Source organism: Falco biarmicus, chromosome 1, assembly GCF_023638135.1.
Source record: "Falco biarmicus isolate bFalBia1 chromosome 1, bFalBia1.pri, whole genome shotgun sequence".
In the NCBI taxonomy this organism is placed as follows: Eukaryota; Metazoa; Chordata; class Aves; order Falconiformes; family Falconidae; genus Falco; species Falco biarmicus.
This window is the reverse complement of record NC_079288.1, coordinates 79,390,334-79,414,309: the sequence shown is the minus strand read 5'-3', so window position 1 is coordinate 79,414,309 and position 23,976 is coordinate 79,390,334. Positions and strand designations below refer to the sequence as shown.

General features: G+C 40.8%; 1 protein-coding gene across 1 annotated transcript in view; it reads left to right on the top strand.

Moving 5' to 3' along the window:
- The window catches only part of SH3BP2 (SH3 domain binding protein 2), a 92,786-nt gene that overhangs the window by 5,956 nt on the left and 62,854 nt on the right, over positions 1 to 23,976 (top strand). The window contains exons 3-4 of the mRNA XM_056339406.1: positions 11,265 to 11,363; positions 11,654 to 11,721. Of these exons, the coding sequence (XP_056195381.1) occupies positions 11,708 to 11,721 (14 nt within the window). The 5' untranslated portion in view covers positions 11,265 to 11,363; positions 11,654 to 11,707. The remainder of the gene's footprint in view (positions 1 to 11,264; positions 11,364 to 11,653; positions 11,722 to 23,976) is intronic.

Sequence of the window (23,976 nt, the reverse complement as noted above, 5' to 3'; positions counted from 1 at the left end):
TTCTTTAGCTTTTCTGACCTAGAGAGCAAACAGACCATTGGAGTTTGATTAGAGAAATGTTTGATATAAATGGGTTGGGTTTTAAATATTTGTTTTAAAAAGATGATTGGGAAAGGTAATTTTCTAAGCCTATTGGGAACATCAAAAGAAGTTGTAGTCAAGTAGAAAATCTGTACATAAATCAGGGAAAAAGAAATATTGGCCATTTCTTAGCATGGTACTAGATGGTGAAACAGTTTTCAGGACTAGAAAGTTGAAGAAAGGTTGGGAGGAATTAATGAAATAGAACAAGAAAGTGGAAGTTTCCTTGTACGCCATTTACTCCCTTCCCACACACCATGCCATTTCCACATAAATAACAACATTTACCAACATTCTGATTAGCATCTGGTTGAGAGGTAAGAAACAGCATGGTAGTGTTGTTCTTCTGGAGGTCCATCTATAAAGCAGAAAATTCATCAATCATCCTGGAAGGACAGGGAAAAGCAGTTTTCAGCTGAATTTCATTAATGTATTCTTTTGTAGACTGACATGAAGAAATAATGCCATATAGATACCAGATGCTGAAAACTTCAGCTCTTGTTTGAATATATTTTTGTTATAAGCAAGAGTAAGCATGTTCTTAATAGTAGAAGCGTTGTCCATCACACTTGAAGCAGACGTGCATTATGATACTTTCTGCTCTCAAACAGAATTCATGGAACATGAAAAAATAGTATTTCTGAGGAGTCTGGGTACCAGTATCTGTTCAGCCTTAGCACAACAAATGAGTCTAAAGTAGACATGCAGATATGTGTGGATTATAGAAGTTTAAATCAGGAAACCGTAAGAAGAAATAACATTTGCTGAAACTGGTAACTCCTGAAAAAAAGCCACCACGGCTATTTTTCATGGCTAAATTTGTCTGAGACACCACCAAGTGGCACAGGAACTTACACTTCTGGTACAGTGCAATATGCCTGTTTCAACAAGAATAAATCTTTTTGGCTCTAAATGAAGTGCTTTCTCCATTTAATTATGTCATATTTATGCAATATGTTGTGATTTTTGCTGGGCTATTGTATATTTTGGGGCAGATGACTGTTTATTTGTCAAAATAATTATACTGTCTTTTTGCCCTAAGCTGTAGAGGAGGGACTGCAGGGAATCCTGGATGTATGGTTTTGATTAAATATTCTGATGAGAACTACAAATATATTTAACTGAACAAATAGAGAGGCCACCATCTAGTGGAGTGAGTTTGAGAACAGAATTTGAGAATTGATTTACACTGATTTCTAGTGTCTCTTCCCTTGAGTTTGCTGCTTGACTTTGACAAAGTCTTGTAACATCTTAGTTTGCTTTGCCATTTGAACCTTGCAGTAGTGATAATAGTGACTTGTTGCAGATGGTTGAAAAAGGCTGCAGAATATGAAGTATTTGGTCCGTGGAATTAAGTTCATACTCAGTTTTCACTTATCCTTAATTTTTTGCCAACATAAAGTTTTTACTTAAAACTAGTTAACAGAATGACATCGGTATCTGACCTATTATGACTTCTCTGTTGATACTCTTATCTGCTTATGACTGAAATGCTTAGAAGTCAGCTGTGAGAAAGTTAACTATGTTAGGCCTTGCATAAACAAAATAATAAATGATCTCTACACTGGAATACTCTACATACTGGCTTCTTTGGGAGCTAGTCTTAAGTCAGTCATATTTAGTATAACTGTGACATTCCAGTTCAAGTGTGTGCAAATACACCAACACCTTTAAAAGCACTAGTTTCAGAAATACCGGTTTTGAACTTTAAGGATTTCCACCAGTCATGGTTTTCATGTAACTGACTTAAGAAATATTCCTGTTACTGAAATTACACCTTTTTAACAAACTTAAAGATGTTGTTACAAGACAGGTATGGCTTGGAGTGAGAGACTTTTTGTTAGATCCTCTGATACAGCTGGAAAAAAACAGACCTTTTGAGACCATCTCTCCTTCCTCAGATTAGTTGGTCTGTCTCTCCCTACAAACTTTGCTGCTATTGTATCCACAGACTATTTATTACATTTGCAGCATCACTGCTGAGACTTATAGATAAAACAGCTTTTTGTAGTAGGGTTTATTATCTGATTTCTGAAACGACGGGGATGGCCATTAGCTTACCCAACAGCTTTAAAAAATGAAACACAATCTGCCCCATCTCTTATTTCCTGTGAGCTATCCAGGAAGTGTCTCAGAATGAAAGACAAGCTATGAATTTGCCAGACTGGTCCATAGTTCTTTCCTGTAGGCAAAAATACAGTTTTCCTGTAAACCTAAAGGAAGTGGAGTGAAGGAGTTCATTTGTGCGATAATGAGAGTAGCCAAATGATTGATTAGTAGTTGAGGAAGAAAATGTGCTTTGGGCGTTATTGATTTTCAGAGGTACTAGAGGAGTGTGGTGGGCTGACCCCAACTGGCAGGTAAGCCCCTACCCAGCCACTCACTCGCTCCACTCCTCAGCAGGACCAGGGAGAGAATCAGAAGGGCAGATGCAAGAAAAACCTGTGGGCTGAGGTAAGGACAGTGTAATAAGGGAAGAGGAAAAAAAGAAAAAGAAACCACACAAGTGATGCCAAGGCAGTCATTCATCACCTCCCACCCGCAGACCGACGGCCAGCCAGCCTCTGAGCAATGGCTGCTTTTGACACACCACCCACCTCCAGTTTTATTGCTGATCATGGTATATAGTATGGACAGTCCCTTTGGCCAGTTGGAGTCAGCTGTCCTGGCTGTGTCCCCTCCCAACCTCCTGCCCACCCCTGACCTGCTCCTTAGAGGTGCAGAGTGAGAAGCAGAGAAAGGCTTGGTGCTGTGCAAGCAGTGTTCAGCAACAGCTAAACCGCTGGTCTGTTGTCAGCACTGGTTTGGTCACAAATCTAAACCACAGCACTGTAAGGGCTGCTGTGAAGAAAATTACCTCCATCCTAACCAGACCCAGTCCAAGAAGTAAGTGGCAAAGTGTCATTCCAAAGAAGAGGTTGGGAGGACACCAGTGTTTTATAGCATTTACATGGCTCTTGCAGTTTTCATTTAACAGAAGCAGGCAAGGATTTTTTCCACTATTTCGGAATGAGGAATCCTGAAGCAGTGAGATACCAAAATTTGTTCAAAGTTGCATGAAACATCAAAAGACTATGAGCTGAAGAAGCATAAAATGTTTGAGCTAGGAAACACTGAAAAGACTTTGGAAAAAAGTACAAATACACAGGCAATTTCATAGATGTAATGTCTGATAATAATAGGACCAGAATTCATTTATGACTACTGCTAATAGAAAAAATGGTGGTTAGAATAGTTAGAAAGTGGAATTTGTTTGTTTCCCAGGTTTACTCATGGATTAACGTCAATCTAGACTAACAGATTACAACTGAAAGACTTTTTCCAGCCTCTCCTTTTCCCATCTTCATTAATAATGTCTCCAACCTCAGAAAAATTCTCAGAAGTATGTTTCCTGCAGGGCAATATAAGCCAAATGGAACCAGTCTTTCCCAGAGCAGCATCTTCAAAATTTACCGGCATATCGCCATAACAACTATGGGATGTTTTTGCCACAAGGGAGCAAGATACCTGTCATGTCAGCGGCCTTTCTGTATCTCTTCTGGCAGAGCACATGACATTCAAAATAATGTTATCCCCGGGGTGATCCCTATGTATTTATTCCTGCAGCCGTCTGTATGTGGGATTGCAGAAGAGGGATTCAATAAACTGGGGCAGAGGCGAACGAAGTTGAGAAACTGGCCTTCATGTGCATTGTGTGAGAGCCACTGTGATAAAAGGGCTTTCCTGGCTGCTTTGGGTGGGGAGCGGTTTGAGAGTCTTGTGCTCCTTCAGGTGCCCCATTTTGGAAAGAAGAGATGCTTTTGCATGGAGCAGTGAAGTGCTGTCCCAGTTTGTTGTGCAGCTCACGAGCCCCATGCTGCCCGTTCAGCATGGGGCTGGTCTGTCCTGGGGTGCTGCAGGGACCGCCTGGAATTTCATGGACTGTTCCTCACCAGCGCACAAATGCTGTCACCCTTGCCAGGAGTCAGCCTGATGCTGAGTTGGTCCATATCTGTCTTGCTACAGCTTAGTCTTACAAAGAAACCTGGTGTCTGCAGGGTTCATGAGGGCAGATAGTGGAAAAGGGCCCCGCCAGCCTCTCCGAATCTCTCTGCCTCTTTCCTTGTGTACAGAGGCGTATGCAGGTGTGGAGATGGATAATGTCCACAATTCTCCCCCAGCCCTCTGGGAGTGTCAGCCTTGCAGTGACTATGCCTCATTTGGCTTGTCCATAGGCTGGATAGGTTTAGCTGAGTACATTATGAGATGTGGTGGAGCTAAGTGGTAGAATGGGGAAGCGATGCCTTTCTCAAAGTGTTGCATGCTCAGTATGATGAGAAGTGGCAAAAGCGTGTTAGTACTGTTACTTCAGAAGGGTGATGCTGAGTAATTTGAATAAATGTCTGCCATTTATGGTTCTTGATTTCAAATCTGTGTGAGAGGCGTAGTTCATTTTCCTGGCATGTGCATCACTTTTGAAAGTAAGATGAAGTTATTTGATTCTTGCAGAAGATAAGATGGGAAGATGTGTGCATGTAGCAACTGGTATGGAAGCAAATTGGAAAATACCTGCACCGCTTGTGTTTGATGCAAATACATGCTCTTGGCTGGTGGTGATCCAAAGCGTGATGTAGTTGGCTAATATGCAGAAGCCATCTTGCCATTTACATGGAGCAAACCCTTCAAAAAGTCTGTTTTTTCAATATTTTTCCTCCTTCACTGAAGTGGAGAAAATGACCCAGCTACCCTGTGGAGGCTTGTAGTGAGGGGGGTCGTAAGGAAAGGTGCTGAGCCTCACCCATCTTTCATCTGTGAAATCAGGCTGGCAGATTGCCCTGCTTCCCAGGCCGCGTGGTGCAACATCCGAGCATTGGATGGGTCATATGAATCTGACATAGCTTAAAAAGTGTACATCTACCAGCCATCATTTGGTTCACGTCCCTAGTTTTTATCCAAGGAGCTTTTAACTTTTTCAGTTTCGAGCAGTATTGCCTACATAACCGGCTGTTGGAGCGATGTGGGGGGGACCAACAGCTCTGCAGCAGGGGCTGTTTTTAAGCTCAGGCCAACAGCCTTGGTCCCTGCCTGAGCAGCACTGTAGGGGTGCCTGTTGCACCCAGCCACGCACCTTGCTGATCCTGACCCTGCCTCACTCACCCCAGCTTGCCTCACCAACACCTGACTGTTGGCTGACCCTGGTTCTTGCCAGGGGAGCTGCTCAGTGCTTCTGTTTTGGGCTGTGCGGGACTGTGGCTTTCATGGGTGAGGATGCTGCCCCTGTCAGCCTCGCTGTCCCCCTTGGTTCCCGGTCATCTTCCCCGGTGCAGCCAGCCTGCCCTTGCTGACACCCACAGCGCTGGGTTAGCAGGCCACCTCCTGTTAGCGGACTGGGATGAATGAGCCAGAGACCTTTAAAGCTCCTTGATGCTGGAACGTCTCTACACATAGTAAGAACAGGACTATATTAAAACCCTGAATTCAGAGCTTGTCCTACAGCCCTGTGGTGCTGAGGCTGGGGTATTTTTTGTTTTGTTAAGGTATCAAAAATAATGGAAGTGCTGCTTTGTATCCTTCGGAATTCTGTGATTATAACCTGAGGCACATAGCACGTGCCCTGGCACATGGTTTTCGGCATATAACTCCTTCCTTCAGCACACTCTTCCTTAATAGAAGGCTGCTAACGAGGCTACTGGAAGAGGAAAAACATTAGCAGAGTCATGTGCATATAGTTTGACCGTTAAGCAAGTAAGCCCCTCATATGCTTTTAAAGATGTAGTCATTTTATCCACAAAAGACACCCAGGAGCGTGTTAACAGAGAAGCAGACTGGGTAGTGGGAGAACAGGGTGCACAGGAGCCAACCAACTTCATAGTGGAATAAATCCACAAATTTTTACAAGGAGCTTGCTTATCTTAGTATCTGAATTGGTGCTAATAGCACAGAATAACAGAAATGATCTTATGGCATTTGCTCTATTTTATTTTCCCCAATAAAAGCTTAGATTATTTTGCTTGCTGTTGCTTTTCTGTGTGTTGCACTTTTGGGAGAAGTGAAAGTTGAAAATTTGCCATATCCTTGAAAATTATTAACCTATATATACTGAGAGGATCAGCAACATTTATCACTGTAATTTTTCTAGTGTTTCCATTTAAAATTCTAAAAGCTGATGTCAAACATTAATAAACTTATGTCAGGAGGTCAGAATATATGCAGTGACATCCTGCTGTGTGCGTATCCTTCCATAAATAATGCCAGGCTCCCTTAGCACACCCCTGTAAAGCACGTGTCTGCTTTGGTGCGCTCAATTTTCATGTTAATCTGTGAGTCACATTAATATTTAGTTGAGTATCTCTTCTTGTATCGTGCTGATTTACATACAACAGTCAGGCTATTTAGTGTCTATTTAGTGAACCAGGTACATTGTTTCCTAGACGCTTACTGGGAAATTAAGGAACCATACAGCTGTAGGATGTGGCATTTGATTTCTTCCAGTTTGCATTGTTCTGAACTTTGTTTTCAGTTGTATTTGTGTAACAAAGCCCAGCGAGCATTTATGTCTGTGTGTCAATTAAGAAAAAGCTGAAGTTGTAACATGGCACTTTGAGCACTGAGAGTTCAGTGCTCAAGTGTGTCACGTTTCTTGTTCCGGAGGTCCCTAGTTTAGTTCTTGATGTGTGAGCCAGGAAAGTGGCTGCCACAGCTGTACGCATGACTTGCTGATATTTTCTCGCCACTGAGGAAGTCAGACTGAACCTGGACTTAACCATGTTGGTGCAACTGTGGGAAAATTTCAGAGAACTTCTTGTTATGGGTAAGGACAGAGTCTGAAACTGAGACCTGAGACTTAGTCATAGACTCTTGAAAATTTATAGGACACTGTTTGTATGCCTTTCCCGTTTGTATGACACTGCAAACCAGGAGAAGTGATTCCCTGCGGTATGCATGACTTGCAGTTACATGATTGCTTTACTGCACGAGGTGGCTGGTGATTTAAAAATAGCTCTGCTTACTCAGTGCAGCTGATTGCAGAAAAATACTGTACTGCTTGGTGGTAAAGCTGGAACACCTAGTGCTTCTCTCCCATAACCAACAGCAAACAGAAAGCAAGATTAAAAAAAAAAAAAAGGAGATAACTTACAGTTAATTTTCAGCATTTTGTTTTTTCTTACCCCTTTCTGTGGTATCAGTTATTTCTTACAGAGCATGGAGGTCCAGCTGTTTCTTATTCCTGTGCCATTTGCCAGGGTGATGCCAGCAGTCCTGTGTTTCTGTAACTTGGGATCTTTGTGAGAACAGGTTGTTCGTTTGTATTCCCTTTGATCTGTCCATCTCAGATGTCTTTCATAGGTGCTAATGTGCCCACTGGGGTCATTGCAAGGTACAGAAGATCCCATTGCCTCAGTGTGTCATTTCCATGTAAATACAGATTTTCCCTGAAAGTTATTTACAAGGCTTTTAAAAGAAAAAACCTTCTCATATAAACATTCCCAAGTAAAAACTTTGTTTACATGGTATTATAAAAAGTTGCATAGAAATAGAAATCATATTACAACCATAGGAGCTGGTTATATGGTGTTAGTTCACACTGTGTGCATGTGTAGACACACACACAGTCTTTGCAAATGTAGTACAAACCTGATACAACATACTGGAGAAATCTTGATGATAAAGTGCATCAATCTGTACATTCAGTGGAGTCCCTCATTCTGCTGAGAGTACTATGGAATTTTTTAGTTACTCTGGAGCCATAGATACTCAGTTATTGAGCTCAGGCTGTCAGGTTTATTTTGTGTGTATCACAACTCAATCTAAGACAATATATTTCAATCTGCCAATAATTATCGAGTCTTGTTTGAAACAGTTTTCATACCAAAAAGTTATGGATTGTACCCGTTTACTTCAGAAATCCTGGGAGTCACTGCACTGAAGAGAAACTGAAACTGAACGCTGAAATAATACTTTTTTATCAATTTTTACTCAAGTAGTACCCAGAAGTTCACTAAGAGGCCAGGGCTCCAGAGGCTCTTTACGTGTTACTCGAGCACCATAGATCAAGGTTCTAACTCCACGTAGCTGGAAGCCAAGATAAAAAGATCACATTATGATCAGATCCAAGATCACTTTCTGGTTATGTTTCTCTGGTATGTTTTGTAAGGCAAAACAAACAAACTAAAACTCCCACCCAAAAAAACACAAACCAAGAAGGACAGGAAGATTACTCTAGGGGTTAGCAGGAAAAAAAACAGTGAAAAATCTTCAAAGTAGATTAGTCACAAGAAAGCAAGCCTGTGGGAGGTTTATTTACGTCCAGTCAATAGGATTTTAGTATTTACAGGAGTACTTTCGTAGTAGTTTCTTGGTAAAATTCTCAGTGGGCTTCAAGAAATGAAACCAGCAAATTCTGGTAATCTGTAGACTTTTATTGACCTGATGTCCTTCTCAAAACATAAGTTATTTCCATCTTTATTGTGTCTTAATACAGCTGTATGAAAGCTGTAATACAAAGAGGTCCAAATCATACTTTACAGTAAGATTTGTAAACGTTTCCCCATTACCAATTGTTCCTTTTCTCTGTCTCACTTTTGTACTTTTTATGATCTAAACAGGGGACTCTGACATGTTTGGTTTTCAGTAAAGTAAAAGGAAGTACACACAGTCTTTACCAAGTTTGTCACCCCAGGCTAATAAATTGACTTGCCTCATCTTTGTACAAACCACACTCTCCCAAGAATTTTCTAATTCAGTACAAAAAAGAAGGAAAATCCCTATAGCCTGATTAATAAATGTGTTCAGTAGAGCCCTTTATAAAATGTTGAATAAAACAAAACATCCATCATAATTGGTCCAATTACCAGGAAACTGCTGCGGATTTCATTTAACATTTTTTGAACATTAATATTTACTCAAATTATTGATTTACATCTAAGAAAATTATAGAATGTTTATCTGGCTCAGTAGAAATACACTGCAAATTGTTATTACTTAGCAGTAATAATGTTACCTAGCACACTTCATCTGCTTTTCAAATAGTTTGCAGAAGTAAGTAAGTATTTTTTCCCTTTCAGTGATAGGAAGCTTTGAATAAAGAGGAATTGAGGGACACTTAACAAAATATAAGCAGAGAAAAGCAGATTTATTAAAATGTAAAGGGCCCCAAATAGAGAAATCTAATCTTTATATAAATTGGGGGGTGTGGGGGGTGTGGGTGTGTGTGTCAGAAAGAACATTGTGAGTCAAAATGAAATCTGTTCTAATAGCTATTAATTGTAAAAACACACAGTTCTGTTTTCATAAACAAATTCTAACAACATCACTCATTTTTCCATACTATTTCCGCGTGTTTTTCTCTAGAAAGAAGATAAAGGTGAATCAAAAATGCAACGCAAATAAATGCTTTCACATCAATAGGAGAACGTGCTTTCACAAGTTTCATCTGTGTCATCATTTTCCCATAATGTATGTTACATTATACACGCTGCTTCTCGGTTTCCTTCTTTACTACCCGTAAAAGCTACCGTGTTTTTAGTAATGCTATTTACTGTAGCCAAGGTAGGAAAAAACTCCAACTTTTGTTCTAGAGAAAGGGGCAAATTCGGTACCAGAGATTCAGTTCTTCCTCTCACAGATTTCTTCTTGTGTCATTTCAAATAAGCCTGACCTCGGCTTCAAAACCAGCTAACTTAAACTTACCATGGGAAGGCCATTGAAACTGAATTTATCATTTGTCTGAGTTCATACTGGCAGCCTGAATCTGATGTCCTTTCCCACAATTGCTCAGGTTTCTGTTTCTGTCCTGAACTCTTTCATTTTTAGCTCTCAGTCACTTCCCTTCTATTATTATGATAGTACCGAATGTGTTGATATATATTCAGACTTAATATTGTTTTATTTTAAAAAGAATGAGAAAAAAAAAGTCCATCTGACTGCTGAGAAGTCAGATAGATTATGGAAGAAGCTGAGAAGTGATATTGCTAAAAAAAAACAACCTCAGCTGCTGTTCATCAGTTTCAGTAAAATACTGAACTTGGTTTGATGGAGTGGTACATCAACATTGCCAGCTGGTGGCCATCTTCAGTTCTAAATGGTATCTGTGAGATTTTTAATAAAGTATCTTTTAAAATAATAGATTGACACTGAAGAGGTCAATCAGATCTTTTCTGTATTTTTACCAGTTTTCTTGCTTCCTTGTTTGGTGTTGTGGAAGTGGATGGTAGCAGAGGAAAACTGTGGAATTTGTGACTTTTCTACTCCGTTTTCACAGCATTTTTCTGTTCTTCAGGGTTGGAAACCTTGATATGCTATATCACACATTTCCTTCCCAGTCTGTAGAGGAGTTCTGGTCTTTGTCCAGGTTGTGTGGTTTTGAGGTTCAGTGGCTCCCCAACATCCCCAACAGGAACACAGCTATTTTGTATCTTCTGCTCAAAAATAATTTCATCTCATGACCCTTACATGCGCAAGGGTTCCTGTATGGTTCAAAGTGATTGATTCTGTGAGACATCCTCAAATGCCAATACCACCACCTCATTAATGTAACTCAGTAAGTGAAAAGCAGGAAGTGCTTTAAAAATAAACTGGTAAAATGTCTAGTGGTGGGAGAAAGGATAAACTACTGAGCAATTAAGCCCTTCTTTTGCTTGTTAGTGGCCAAATGCTATGTGCAGGCTGGTTAGGCTTTCCTTGTATTACACTCGCACAATTTGATCCTGCCAGGAGAATCACATCACTTAGCCAACACTCTCTTTCAACTGGTACCAATGTTCCAGCAATCATACGGTCGAGACCTATAAAGTGCTGCATTTGGCTCTGTTGAAGGGCTTGTGGATCCATCACCCCTGATAGCAGACAAACTTTCTGGATAATTTTTCTTCTGCCCGTGGGGCTGGGAGCATCAGTGGTTTCTGCTGGCACCTTTGCAGTCAGCCTGCCGTGCTCAGTCATGGCTTAACTGCACTGTGCCTCAGTAGGACATCCAGGACAGCCTGCCAGGCTTCATGCCTGTCACAGACAGGGGTTCCTGCATATATGCCAGGTGTGCTATATGCATATATGCTAACTGTGACCATTAGCTCATGACCGCATAGCGGGCATGTGTGTCTGGACACGTACGGTTGTGTGTGTTTCGAATTTTGCTTCATTTGGTTTTCCCACATATTCATCAGAACGGTAATAGTAAAGACATTATCATTTTTCCTGGCTTACAGAGCTCTTGTTATCATCATCATCCACCTTTTGTGTGTGCTGCAGTGTGGTTCTCTGGGGGCTGCCTTTGACACCTAACATGGAGCGTTGATCCTCATGAGGTAACTCCACCCAGTTAGTGGAGTGGCTCAGCTGGAGCACTCACACGCTGAAGTTTTCTTTTGGTTCAAATGCACATTTGTGGTCCAGATCTACAGTGTGTACAAGATTCATCTTCATGAAACCATAGCTGTGGTGATACAGTCTTTAAAATTAGTAACTCTGCTTGCCTATGGAAGGCAGTGGTGGATTCAGGTTTAATGTTTGGGTTTATTAATCATTAGAATAATTTTGTGATGCCCAACTCTGCACTGTGACATTTCATTGTCTTTCTGTCATTTTTCCCCGCCAGGTGGGTGCTTCCGCTTATGCTGGGTTTTCCTGGGAAGGATTTGTTGTGAAGTGCATGGGAAGTTTCAGGTACCGTTTTATGTAGATGTAATGTAACATGCACTGTATGTCCGTATGTCACAGCAGTCATCAGTGTCATTTCTAGCTGTGATTGCCCTGACCTGAAACTGCTTGTAAAAGTACCATATGATCAGGGGTGAGTGTGGTGTCACTGTCAATGTGATTTTCTCTGGTGTCATTAGTTGTGAGCTTCTAGTTCATATAATCACTCTGTGCTTATTTCCTCAAGAGCTCTGCAAATGGTAAGTCTGATGTGATTGTCAGAAAAATTAGGTAGCTGGAGTGCAAGAATTTGGATTAAAATTGCTTTGCATGATGGTAAGATTAAATTAATTTTATTTTTTAACTTATTGAAAAAATGAAAATGGAAGTTTTTTAATTAAAAGCAGAATAGTTAATGTAAAATTAAAAAGTAAGTTTGAAGTGTCCACAGAAATTTCAGTGCAGGTTCACTAGCCCACTTCAAAAATGCCACCTTTCATGACTTTGGGATATTTTATGGTCCCTCAGGCTACTCGAATCCCTGTGCTTTGAGTCACATACACCAAGTATTCATACGTTCTAGTTTTTTTATGTATTTACCGCATATGTATTTCTTCTTAGGTTAGATAGTTTGAACTTTGAAATTCACTGATTTGACATCAAATTAATTCTCTGGCTTTTTCCATCCCCTTCCATTCCTTTGATTCTTCACCGTCTTATCTGTTTTATCAGCTGAATCTTACCTTACCTCGTACAGTCGGGGCACAATGGAAATTGGATCTGTGACTCCTCTTCAAGCCTTTGCCCTGTTGTAAAACAACATAAACCCAATTATATTAATTAATGGAAAGAATTTATCTAATCATTATCTTTGCTGAATAAATATTGTTTCTCCTGTTCAACATCTTTCCTCTTTACAGTCCAGTGGGGATTTTGCCTGTTGAATAAATCTACAGAACATGACTCATGAAATTACAGACAGGCTTCAATTTCTGTATTATTGGCCCATTTGAAATCAGTTTGTGCTACTCACAAGCATAAAATGAATGTTTTCTTTAAGTAAAGGTTTTTGCAAGAAGATGAGGACTTGGTGTTTGTGCTGATATTGTTTAGACAGATGAAATTATGTTTCAGTTAACTCTGAATAAAGAAAAGGCTGAATAAAAGCAGAGGAGGAATTTAAATTAGTAGTTAAGCCATTGCTATTCAGCATTGAATGTACTTCTACAGAAAAATGTTTTCTAGATTTTCTTTGCTACTTAAACTGCCCATATATTAAATTAGTACCTGCAGAGTTCTCTAGAATAACCATATTTTGGATAACAAGTTCTTCATTGTTTTCCCACACTTGTGCAGAAAGTTACTGGGGAAGAATGCCAAGTTTGTGAACTAGAAGTCACCATGTAAACACACCCCTAATCTTATATGTGTAAATGTACTTATATATATACACACACACAACACAGTAGTGATATGAACACATGCTCCTCCTATTCTTACATTCCAGTACGATATTTTGGGAAAAAGTAATAATTCTAGTATTTGGAAAAATAGAAAGCATGTGAAAATCAACACAGAAAAAATGGCAGGTCCAGTATTTCCCATGCTTCTAATCTAATCTGTTCTACTTGTTATCAGAAGCCTTATTTCATAAATAGCCAATGATCTTTTCTTTCCTTCTCTTTGCCAGAGTCCCACACTCTCCCGGGACCTGACTGCAATATAAATAAAAAATATATGATAACATAGTAATACATGAATACCACTTGCTTATCTGTGTCGGAAAGGGCAGCTGGGCAGGTCTCTGGCTTCAGCCCAGCTGCCGCTGGAGGGGAAGGGAGCTCACACAGCAGGTCCTGTGCCAGTGAGGTCCCATCAAACCTCCTGTTTATTGTGACCTTGCCTAAGACCGTAACTGACCATTCTGTCCCCTGGCTTGCCATCTTCTTTCTGCTGGGGGCTGGAGTTGCTACAATTTTGCTGTTTCTTAGGGGGCGGTTGTAGTGTCAAAATGCAGGAGTGAGACCCACAGACCAACCTGATCTGGAGGCATCTTCTGGGGAAGGAAGGAGGGAGGGAGGGAAGGAAGGAGAGAGGGAAGGAGGGAGGAAGGAAGGGAGGGAGGGAGGGAGGAGAGAAGGAAGGAAGGAAGGAAGGAAGAAAGACCCATGGAGGTTTCCCCACAGCAGAGCGTGGCAGGGCAGGAGGAAGGGAAGCAAGAGGTGCACCTGCAGCCTCATGTTTCATGTGCTGTGGGCTGAGACACAGCACTGGGCTTCACCTGAGGTGCGTGCAGCTGCTGGAGTGTTTTGATTCAGGATGCAACCCTGTTCCCACAGCCCCCCCTGCCACTCCACCACCCAGTCATGCCTCGTCGGCAAGTCAGAAGTTAACAACTGCATTGTGTCTGTTCATGGTGGTTGCAAAGAAAGCAAAATATGATTCATGGCATTTACCTAGCTCTTACAAAGCACAGCTGCTCCTTCCCAGCTGTGTATCACGTTGAAGCAGCAAAGGCCTTTAACAGTGGGATATTACTTGCCTCTTCCCTTCCAAGAAAATATATCAATATGCTTCCAACTAGCATATTCACAGTGCTTTGCATAAACATTGCAAGAGATGCTGGGGAGAGCTAGAGACATGCATCTGAGGGCTAAAAGACAAACTGAACAGGGGTTTGTTATTTTTTGTATACAAAGAGCATACTAGAGAAGGAGGGGATAGCTGCGTTCCTACGGCTTCCCCCTGTGAAAGCACTGTTTCTCCATAGGACCTCATTTAGTCCATTTTGCAATGCAAGGACTTAAAGGTGCTGCCCATATTTGCCTGACTGTTCTGGCAGATTAATACTAAATTAGAAAAACAGGAGTTCTCAGGAAGCCAAGGCGCTGCAGTGAACCGCTGCCCTGGTACCCGAAGCCTTCATGGCACTCTGGTGATGCGCTGGGGCAGGCGGCAGAGCATGGGAGGGTGCACTGGGCTCTGCGGCCCCTGTTGTGGGAGGGGAATAAAGCATATAAAAGCAGAAAATCATTAAACAAGCATGTATCGCTCACTTTCTGTGCTTCTTTAGTCTTTATCCCTGTAAAAAAACCTTCTTTTGTAATAAGCTTTTTTATTACTGTCATTAATTTACTAGCTGTTTGGAAGGGATATCTTTTTTGCTTTTATGAAAGCCTGCACTGTAATGCCTAAATATTTATAATATTCTTGCTGAAATAATAACTAACAAAACAGTAATGGCTTCAATGTTAAGAATGGTTTCCTTCGTGATGGCTGATACAGGGGAGATAGAAGAGATCAGCTAAGTTTGAAATCCCCTCTCTCCTCTTGCCTCCATTAGGGATGCTTTGCAAATACAGCTTTACCCGCACACTGGTCACAGTCCAGGTGGAAGCAACTAACAGTCATAAAAGGAGGCAAAAATGCTTTTGTTAATACAATGTTATTTGCAGCTCTGAAATAAATTTTAGCACCTTTACCACTGGTTTAGGTGGTGCTTTTATACCCCTATACCTACATGAGCCCTGGGGCTGATTTCTGCGTCAGTATGAATCGCAGGCCCTTGTTTAGACAAAGTTTAAAATGTTGCTCTGTTTGGACCACAGTAACTACCACAAGGTTTGTATCAGTACACCGCATTCTGTTCTGAGAGTGCAGATTTGCAACGTGGCTGTATGTGCACACAGTCACCCGGGATGGAGACCAGCTCCCACCGCAGCATACGTGCAGCAAATGCCTGTACTTCAGCCTGCCTTGTACCACGAACGTGGCATGTGAGCGCTCTCCAGCCACAGTGCCTCAGCCCACAGCTGCTTTCAGCTTCTCTGCAGTGAGGTTATTGTAGCCTTTTTGGTTTTTTCTTGCTTATTTGTGGGGTTTTTGTATGATGAAGGAATAGTCTCGTTTTCACTGGATTTTCCTGTGGCATCCTGAGTTTCTGACTTTAAGTTGCATGTAACCATGGACAGCTGTGGTCCCCAGGTAGACAGCCGCACTATGTGTTCTCTCTGAGAGAGGAGCTCAATCCCTGCTCCTGCATGGACAGAGATCGTGCTTATTGGCAGCGGAGCCCTCAGGATAAGGCACTCAGTTACTTGTAAGTCTCTATTGTTGCTGCTGAGGAATGATGACTGCTATGATACTGTACTGATGAATGGTGCTGATGAGCTGCTAAATGAGGCAGAGCCAGATATTTTGGCAACAGTAGGCCATGCAGCACCAGGAGTTTCTGTCCCACCAATTTGTGTGCCACCCAAAAGCTGCTCATGTCTTTTGTCCTAGACCAAGAGGAAATGTGACTGCCTTTAGAGGCCCTATTGATATTGACAAGTATTGGAAAGCCCTCGGTTCTTACATTTTCACTGCAGATTACCTACAGGGCAGAAAAGCTGGTGAAAAGATGTTTCATGTTTCACTCTGCTAAGAAGAGTTCCTTGTCCATAGAGCTTTGAAATCTTCCTTGAGATGCTGATCACAGTCAAAGACTCACACCTGAGATTCAAGAGTTTTTTGTTGCCTCTTTCAGTCTCCAGAATATTTACTTTTACATTATCATTAAGCCAACTCACAGCAAAAAATTTTCAGTTCCTTGTGAGTCATAATCATCAGTACAATGCTTCCCACCCTGAATGTGAAAGAGTCATCACCACAAACCTTGCACTTATGGTGTTCACTTCTTAGGACGCAGTGGCTCTTTACCCTTGTCTTGGTGATTGACTGGTGAGAAATCACCACCCCAAGCATACGGTTCCTGACATGTCATTCTATGTGTCTTTGGCTGTGGTTATACTGAAATATCATACTGCCCTAGTTCAAAAGTTCACAAGCGTATGTGGGCCTGATGTTAGCCAATGCTTGCAGTAATCATTTGCTAATGCTGTAAAATCCTGGGATTAATCTCAGCATCTGCTAATGTGACTCTACATGTCAGATTTGCAAAAAAAACCCCAACATGCTGTGCTTATTCCAGTTACATGACATAGCAAGTTTCACCTTGCCTTTGGTAATGCACATCTCTTCCTAGATCTGCTTGAAGGATGTCTTTTCTTTCACCAGTCCTACCCAGGGTGACAGTAAGTTAATGGAGCCTGGAGTTTCTGTGAACAATCCCAGGTCACAGGATGCACAGACACAGTGGAGCTCTAGACCATGAAAAGCAGGGCTGTACATTTTTCACTGCATTAGAAGATAACATGTACAGGTGCAGATAGACTGTATCAGCCAGATTAATTACATGGTAGATAAAAAAAGGCTAGTACAGAACTTCTGTCTGTCTATGAAGAAACTGTTGATCTTTGGATCGTATATTCAGAATTATAACTGTCTGACAGCAATTTATCTCACAGCTGTCTTGAATGTGTTGGCTCAAAATTCATTTGAGACTTATATTAAAATTATACAATCTAATATATATTACTATGTATTATGTATTAGGATTTTACAAGTTTTTATAAAATTTTACAAATGTAATGTTATATAATGTAGTTATATACACAACTATATATATTGATATAAAATGAGAAAACAAATTACGAAAGGGCAGATATTTGTCACAGTCTTACAGAAGACAGTAATGTATTAGAGTAGTCCATTTATTAAATACTTTATATAGAATAAAAGAGAACAGAAATTTCACATTATCATGTGATCAGAGGTGTAACTGAATTTAGATCAGTGTGAATCTTTCCCAATGCATGTAGTAACTAAAACCCTCGCTGCTCATAGAACAGAACATTCAGTGATGCTGCTTCAAATCTTGTAGTGCAGTAAGTATAGGATGTGCTTTGTTGCCAGGCAAAATCAGAAATATATCTCCCACACTTACCATATCTCAATAGAGTGAGCAACTCTGTGAAGTCCCTTGCCCATTTCCTTCTGCTTTGTCACTCCTGAGTAAACTTCCCAGTTCTTGACGTTCATACATCTGTATAAATATAAAACTATCTATAATGGCAATGATATTTGCTGTTAAACTTCTTTCATCATAGGAACTCAGAAACTTCCTAGTCATCAGCAGATTAAAGGCTGCAATCGTAAGTGTGAGGCAGGTGTGGCTTGATTTACATATGCCTTTTGCGTTTTGTTAAACAGACCAGTGACAGAACCAGAAGGAAAATTCAGGCGTCAAGAGTAATTTTAAACTATCTTCAAAAATAATCCAATGTACATAATATATAAACATAAAGTAATTCAGCAACTTGACCCTGAAGGTAGGAACTCTGATCTCTTAATTATAACATGGACCATTTTGTTTATGTCACTTAAAGTTTCCATATCTCATTTTCCTGGTTTGTCAAGTAGAGAAAATAATAATTACCCTCTTCGTAGGGTTGTTAATCCTTTTCAAGGACTTCTAAACACTATAAAAAGAAAAATACCTGTGATAGCATTCCTAGTAATTACACAGTTTGGCTGTCTGCAGTCTGGAGGACTTGACTTAGTTACCAGGGGCTGTAATAACAAGGGCTTCAGACACATCTTGATGAGATGTTATTACTCAGGACACGTCTGTAGCTTGTTGCTGTGTTATGAGAACTGCTGCCTTCACCACTGACAGTTGCACAACTTCCTTCTGGCTTCTAAAGTTTTATTTCCAAAGAATTCCTTTCTTCTGGTAACTGGTATGATTCCTCAGGCAGCGGGTCCTTTTTTATTTTAATGTTAGTGACATGATAGAAGCAGTCAGACCACATCTTCCTTTTTTCCTTCCAGAGCTTTTATATAGAAGGTCTTCTTCGAATTTAACAGTGTGGATGCTTGTTGGAAGCAACTGAAAAGGAGGAAGAGCCATTCATTGCTCAGTTCTTCCAAAAGGAAAGAAGGAAAAAAGAAGGAAGCAGATGGGAGCTAAGGCCAGTCCTGCTCTGGCCAGGACAAAGAGCAAATAGGACAACAACTGAGGGGTATAGGGAAGATACCACATTGATTTGGTAAGAGTTTTATTCCCTACATCAAAAGACATCAAAGATTGGTCCCCTCAAAAAAAGGAGAAAAATCACTTGTTTCTCTTAGTTCATCCCTCTCAGACACTCATACACAATGTATACTGATCCAAATAGAGCTCACGATAGACATGTTTTCAATTACAGACTAGCATTTGCATTTATTGAAAGCAGTAAAGGTGAAGAAAAACTATAGACAAAGATGGGAATACGGGAGCTTGTTAGGTAAAGCAAGGCTTGAGCTCCTCTTCCATACTCTGAGAGAAGAAAATTGAGTTGTCATGTTAAACTCAGAAGGGCTTTATCCTGAGCATGAACATGCCCAGCTGATGCGTTGAGTAATGTAATACAATGTAATTGTTTAATTTAATCTAATTATCAGTCACCAGTCTACAGGTGTTACTCAATCATCAATTTGCTATTTACTGGTTCAGCAAACAAAGCTGATTTTTTTATTAGCTAAACTGATAAATGGTGGTTTTGCTGAATGAGGTGTTCTCACCCTTTTGGGACCTTGAGAAGTACCCCTGTGGTCCCCCAGCTCCTTGGTGGGATGTGCAGGACGAGGCTGGGAAGGAAAGAGGGCCCTGAACTGGATGCAGAGGAATGGGGACCAGGCCTGAAGGGCTGGGAAGCAGCTGAGTGAGAAGAACAAAAGGATGGTGGAAGTATTATCCATGGAAATCGGGTGCAGGGGGAAAGGAGAAGGGAATTATGTGTGATACGGCTAAGAGGGAGACAGGAGGATTTCTAAGGCTAGGAGGGAATGAACAGCCCTAACCCAGCCTGCTGCTTCCAGTGCTGCCAACGTCGCACACCCAGCACAGCGAGAGCAGGGGCTGCGCCCTCCCTGCGCCCTCCCTGCGCCCTCCCTGCGCCGCCCGCAGGTGGTGCAATTGCCTCGGAAAACGCGTCTCGGGTCGGCTGTGCAGTTTTCCAAGGCCGGTGGCTGGCCCGGCAGCTTTCCCCGGTAACTGCGGGCTGGCTGGCAGGACGGGTGAGAGGGCTACCCTCACCCGTGTTCCGTTCCCAGTGCTCCCTAACCTCCTGCGATAGGGGTGGTAAAGCCCCAGTTCGCAGCACCGAGAACTAAGCCTTCATTCCTAGAGATGGTGATGCAATTGCTGGTGTTTTCCTTAATCTCACCCATGTTTTAATTAATGATTTCAGACCTTGCAGCTAGACTTAATAATCAGTGCAGGTGCCCCATCTTGTAGATAATGATCAAGTCAATTCTGCCGCAGGGATGCAAGTACAATCTGTGCTCAGATTCATGCAATATGTTACACAAGCAGCAGAAAGAGGCAAAAATAGCTGATGAAAAAAATAATCCATGTTACAGAATGTTCTTTTCAAACCTTCTAATCCCTTTGTTTTAATGTGCTACTATATGAAATAAAGTCAGTAGATAAATTTATTTCATTGCTTTGGCATTTTATAGCTCCTTCTGCAGAATACCAGCACCTTTTGGACCTCTTACTATGTTCCACCACATATAGCTAGCTCCACGGCCAAAATTTCAACAGCTGTAGCCTTGCAGTAAAATTAAATTATAAGCATGTATGTTATTAATGATTACGGCGGAGTTGTCTTTTGGTAGCTGAGCTGTTTGGATATCTTGTGAGACATTGCTAAACATTCCGGAGTAAAAGCTTCCTCCCTGACACTTTGAAGTCCATGGGACTTTTGATGTTGACCTCATTAACGGTAGGATGGAGCCTTAATGTTGCCTATGTATGGTACAAGGCTGACCTCTTACTGAATCACTTTGGCTACGAGTGAGTCAATCAGCCATTTGATGCGTCATCTCTCTCTCTTTCTAGAGTAATTCAAGTAAATGTCATTCCAGGCACAAGCCAAGGAAATTCCTGAGATAGAACAGCAACAAGTTCATGGAGTGCAGTTAATGATCTTTATTTTTCATGTCCCTTTGTACCAATCTTCTCCTATAAGCATTACTTGCTGTGAAAATGTATTCCCTAATGCTTGTAAAAAAGACTAGAATTTGTGGTGTTGAAGAAATGCAAGTGTTTATTGACATGAGAATGTGTGGTTTACAAATCTTGTAAAATGTGGTGGAAAAATACCGTGTGGAGTTCAACAAAGTGAAACAATTCCTCCAGCCCCAAGAGTTGCCTGTTCTTGCAATGCAAGGCTCTGAGGCACATCACAGAGGACCTGTGGGGCAGCACTGCACTCTTGTATGTCTCAAGAGCTGCAATGTGATGGGAGATGCTCTGCTAAGTATCATCCATTTGTTTTTTCAGGATGGCAGGTCCTTCCTGAGCTGGAGGTCTCAGGGATGAGTTGGGGACTTAGTCTCCCCATCAGGTGGACGTGGCAGCAGAGGCACCTTTGAGGTCTGAAGATTTCAGTTCGTGGACAGATTACAAGGGCGCCTAGTTGTTAGACTGTGTAAGCTGCTCTCACAGCAGAAGAGATGGTGGAATTGTTCTGAGTCATAGTCATTAATAGAACAGACTTTGCTTATAATTTAGCTGTGATTGCTTTGGTAATGTTGTAAATTTGCATGATTAGTCCATTATTACTCATATGAGAAACATAGTTAATGTGCAGCAATCTTCTCTAGCATGTAGTTTGAAAGCAGGATAGAGAAATAGCATAGAAAAGAGTTTCTTTGATGTTCATATGGCACTGGCTCCCTAGGACAGAAGGATCTATAAAAACTGAATCTTCTCACCTATATTGGTCTCCTGATACAACTGGAAAATTGCAGTTCTGTTCTTGTCTGATACCCTGGGAAATAATATATTTTACTTTATGGGATAAACAGATTCAAAATCTCAGAGATGGCTTGCAAGTTTACTACGTGTGATCTTTGGACTCACTTTTGTTTGTCCCTGATATTCTAGATGGCATTGGCCTTATTTACCTATATATCTATATATCTGGTGTACTCTTACTGTATTAATTACCTTTTCCAGTGTAACTGTTTCGAGGCGTACACCAGCTGTTTTCAGTCACTGGTTAACAGACATTCATGGTTATTCACATTTTGGTAGCCTTTCATCCATGACTTCATGTATTCAAGTAGCTAGTGCAGTGAGTCAGTCAACTCAGCTAAGCGTTTTTATTTCCTTTTTAAGGATAAGAATATTACAGTGTTATATAGGCCAAGAATATCAGAAATGGCTTGAGATTTTGGGGCAAATAGCTGAGTTTGCTGGTGTCCAACATAAGCCGCCTAAAGAGACCTGGTTTCCAAAGCAGGTGAGATACGTGCTTTCTGAAAGTCAGGTGTTTCTAAAGGGTCTCTAACTAGACATCTGAAAAACTGAGCCACTGAACCTACTTCTGGAAATCCTGACCTTTGTCTGGAGTCACGTTACAAGTTAAAGGCAGGGAAAAATGAGTAACTAACTCTTGCTTTGAACTGACCTGTGATGCTTCCTTTGGCTACTCATTAGATTTCTCAGTGGCTTTTGTCTAGACTATCATTTTTGCATCTTCTAATTGCTTACCAAGATACATTGTCATCTTCCTGCTGGTTTGCCATTAACATTCCTTTTCTATGTTGCCTCCCCCCAGGAGCAGACAAGTCAATAAGCTGGCACGATAATGCTGTTGCACCAATTACCTATTTATTTTCTTGTATTTCCTCTCTTTATCCTACTGCTGTTTTTTATGTTATGATTGCACAGGAACTCTTTGGCACAGAAATCATTATTTTTGATTCTACAGCATCTAGAATAATGTCATCTAAGTTTATAGGTGAGGTTCTCTGGGGTTCACTACGCTAATACTATTACTAGTACTACTAATAATACAGAGTTACAGGGTTTGCTTGTCATACATGTTGATTTTTCAATTTTAATTCAGCTCAGTGCATTGTGAAACAGAGTTCAAGAACCTTATGCTTGAACATAGTAGGGTGGATTTGCTGCTGAAAGTTACTTCCAATTTTCTGAGTCAGAACTATCAAATCTGTGTATTAGGTAGGACTCAAGCAACTTTACTTACTCCAGGGGACAAAATTCAGCAATTTTTCCCTATACTAAATTTCTATTGCTTTTTGCCTGGGAATGTTCTCACGTGTCAGAATTACAAGAGCATTTTCTGTATGAGGTTATGGAGCCACCTCTGTAAGGTTTATAGTAAAGAATTTTCCACGGACTGCATGCAATTCTCATCCTTACAGTAGTCTGGAAGGATGAAGAAGGTGTCTATATCTAAAACATATTTCATCACAGTAACTCAACATACAAAATACGTTTTTTCCCACTGATACATGTAGTATTTATGTAATTATCCATTTGCTTTGCTTTGTAACAAATAGAAAATAAAAATTCCTAATATACTCCCAACCGCCCCAATTTCTGGGCCCAGCTGGAAAGCCACCTCTCTCTCCCTCCCTACATTTTTTCACAACTATTGCCCATGCTCGATGCTGTGCTTTGCAGACCCTGCACTTCCTTAAAGTCTGGTTTGTTATCCAACACATTCTGTAGGTTTTTTTAATTATTTAATGAAAGTCCCGAGTGAGCAAATCATAGTCATAAACCCCCCAGGAGTTCAGTTTTATTACATATTTTTCTCAGTTTGAGCAGAATTATATAGCACACATTAATTAGTCCTTACATCAACTACTTTCAAGAGTAGGGACAATGAATGTGGTATTGGCCTCCCAACAAAGCAGTGAAATTAAATCATACTTAAATTGAACATAGTAGCTTCTGGTCTTGTTCTTATAGGTGTTACTGATGAAGCACATTCATGTGAATGACTGAAGTGCCTGTTTGATCGTTTTGCATAGAAAATAACTTCGGAAAGGATTGTGACCAAGAGTGCTTATGACTTCAGGAGTGCATTGACCCAGGCCAGTGGGTTAGGTGACGCACACCAACCTACTAGTGCCGGGCACTGAAGCGTCTCGTCAGCATATGTGCTGATGTCACTATGGTGTAAGAATGTGCAATAGCCTCTGTTATTTCCACTGAGTCCTCATTCAGGTCCAAATTCAGCGCAGAAAAAATGAACTTGTCTTATTTTAAGCACGCAAGTAGTCTCAATGGTTTATTTTTACTTTTGATTTTCTTCCCGTTGAGCTTGAGTGATTGGTTGCTAACCTTGACATCTGGATTCTTTTTTTTTTAATGTCCTTTACATGTTTCCTGGAACAATTTTGTCAGGTTTTTTTTTTTTGTTTTTTTTTTTTAATATCAGAATACCTGCACAAAAGCATGTAGGTGGGGTTTTAAAATTCTTTTCGTACATGCTATTTTTCCCCATAAGATGAGAGTGTGTACTTTTGTCAGTATTTCTTCCAATACTCCTCTTGCAAACAGTTTTAATATATCCGGCTTAATACTGATGTATT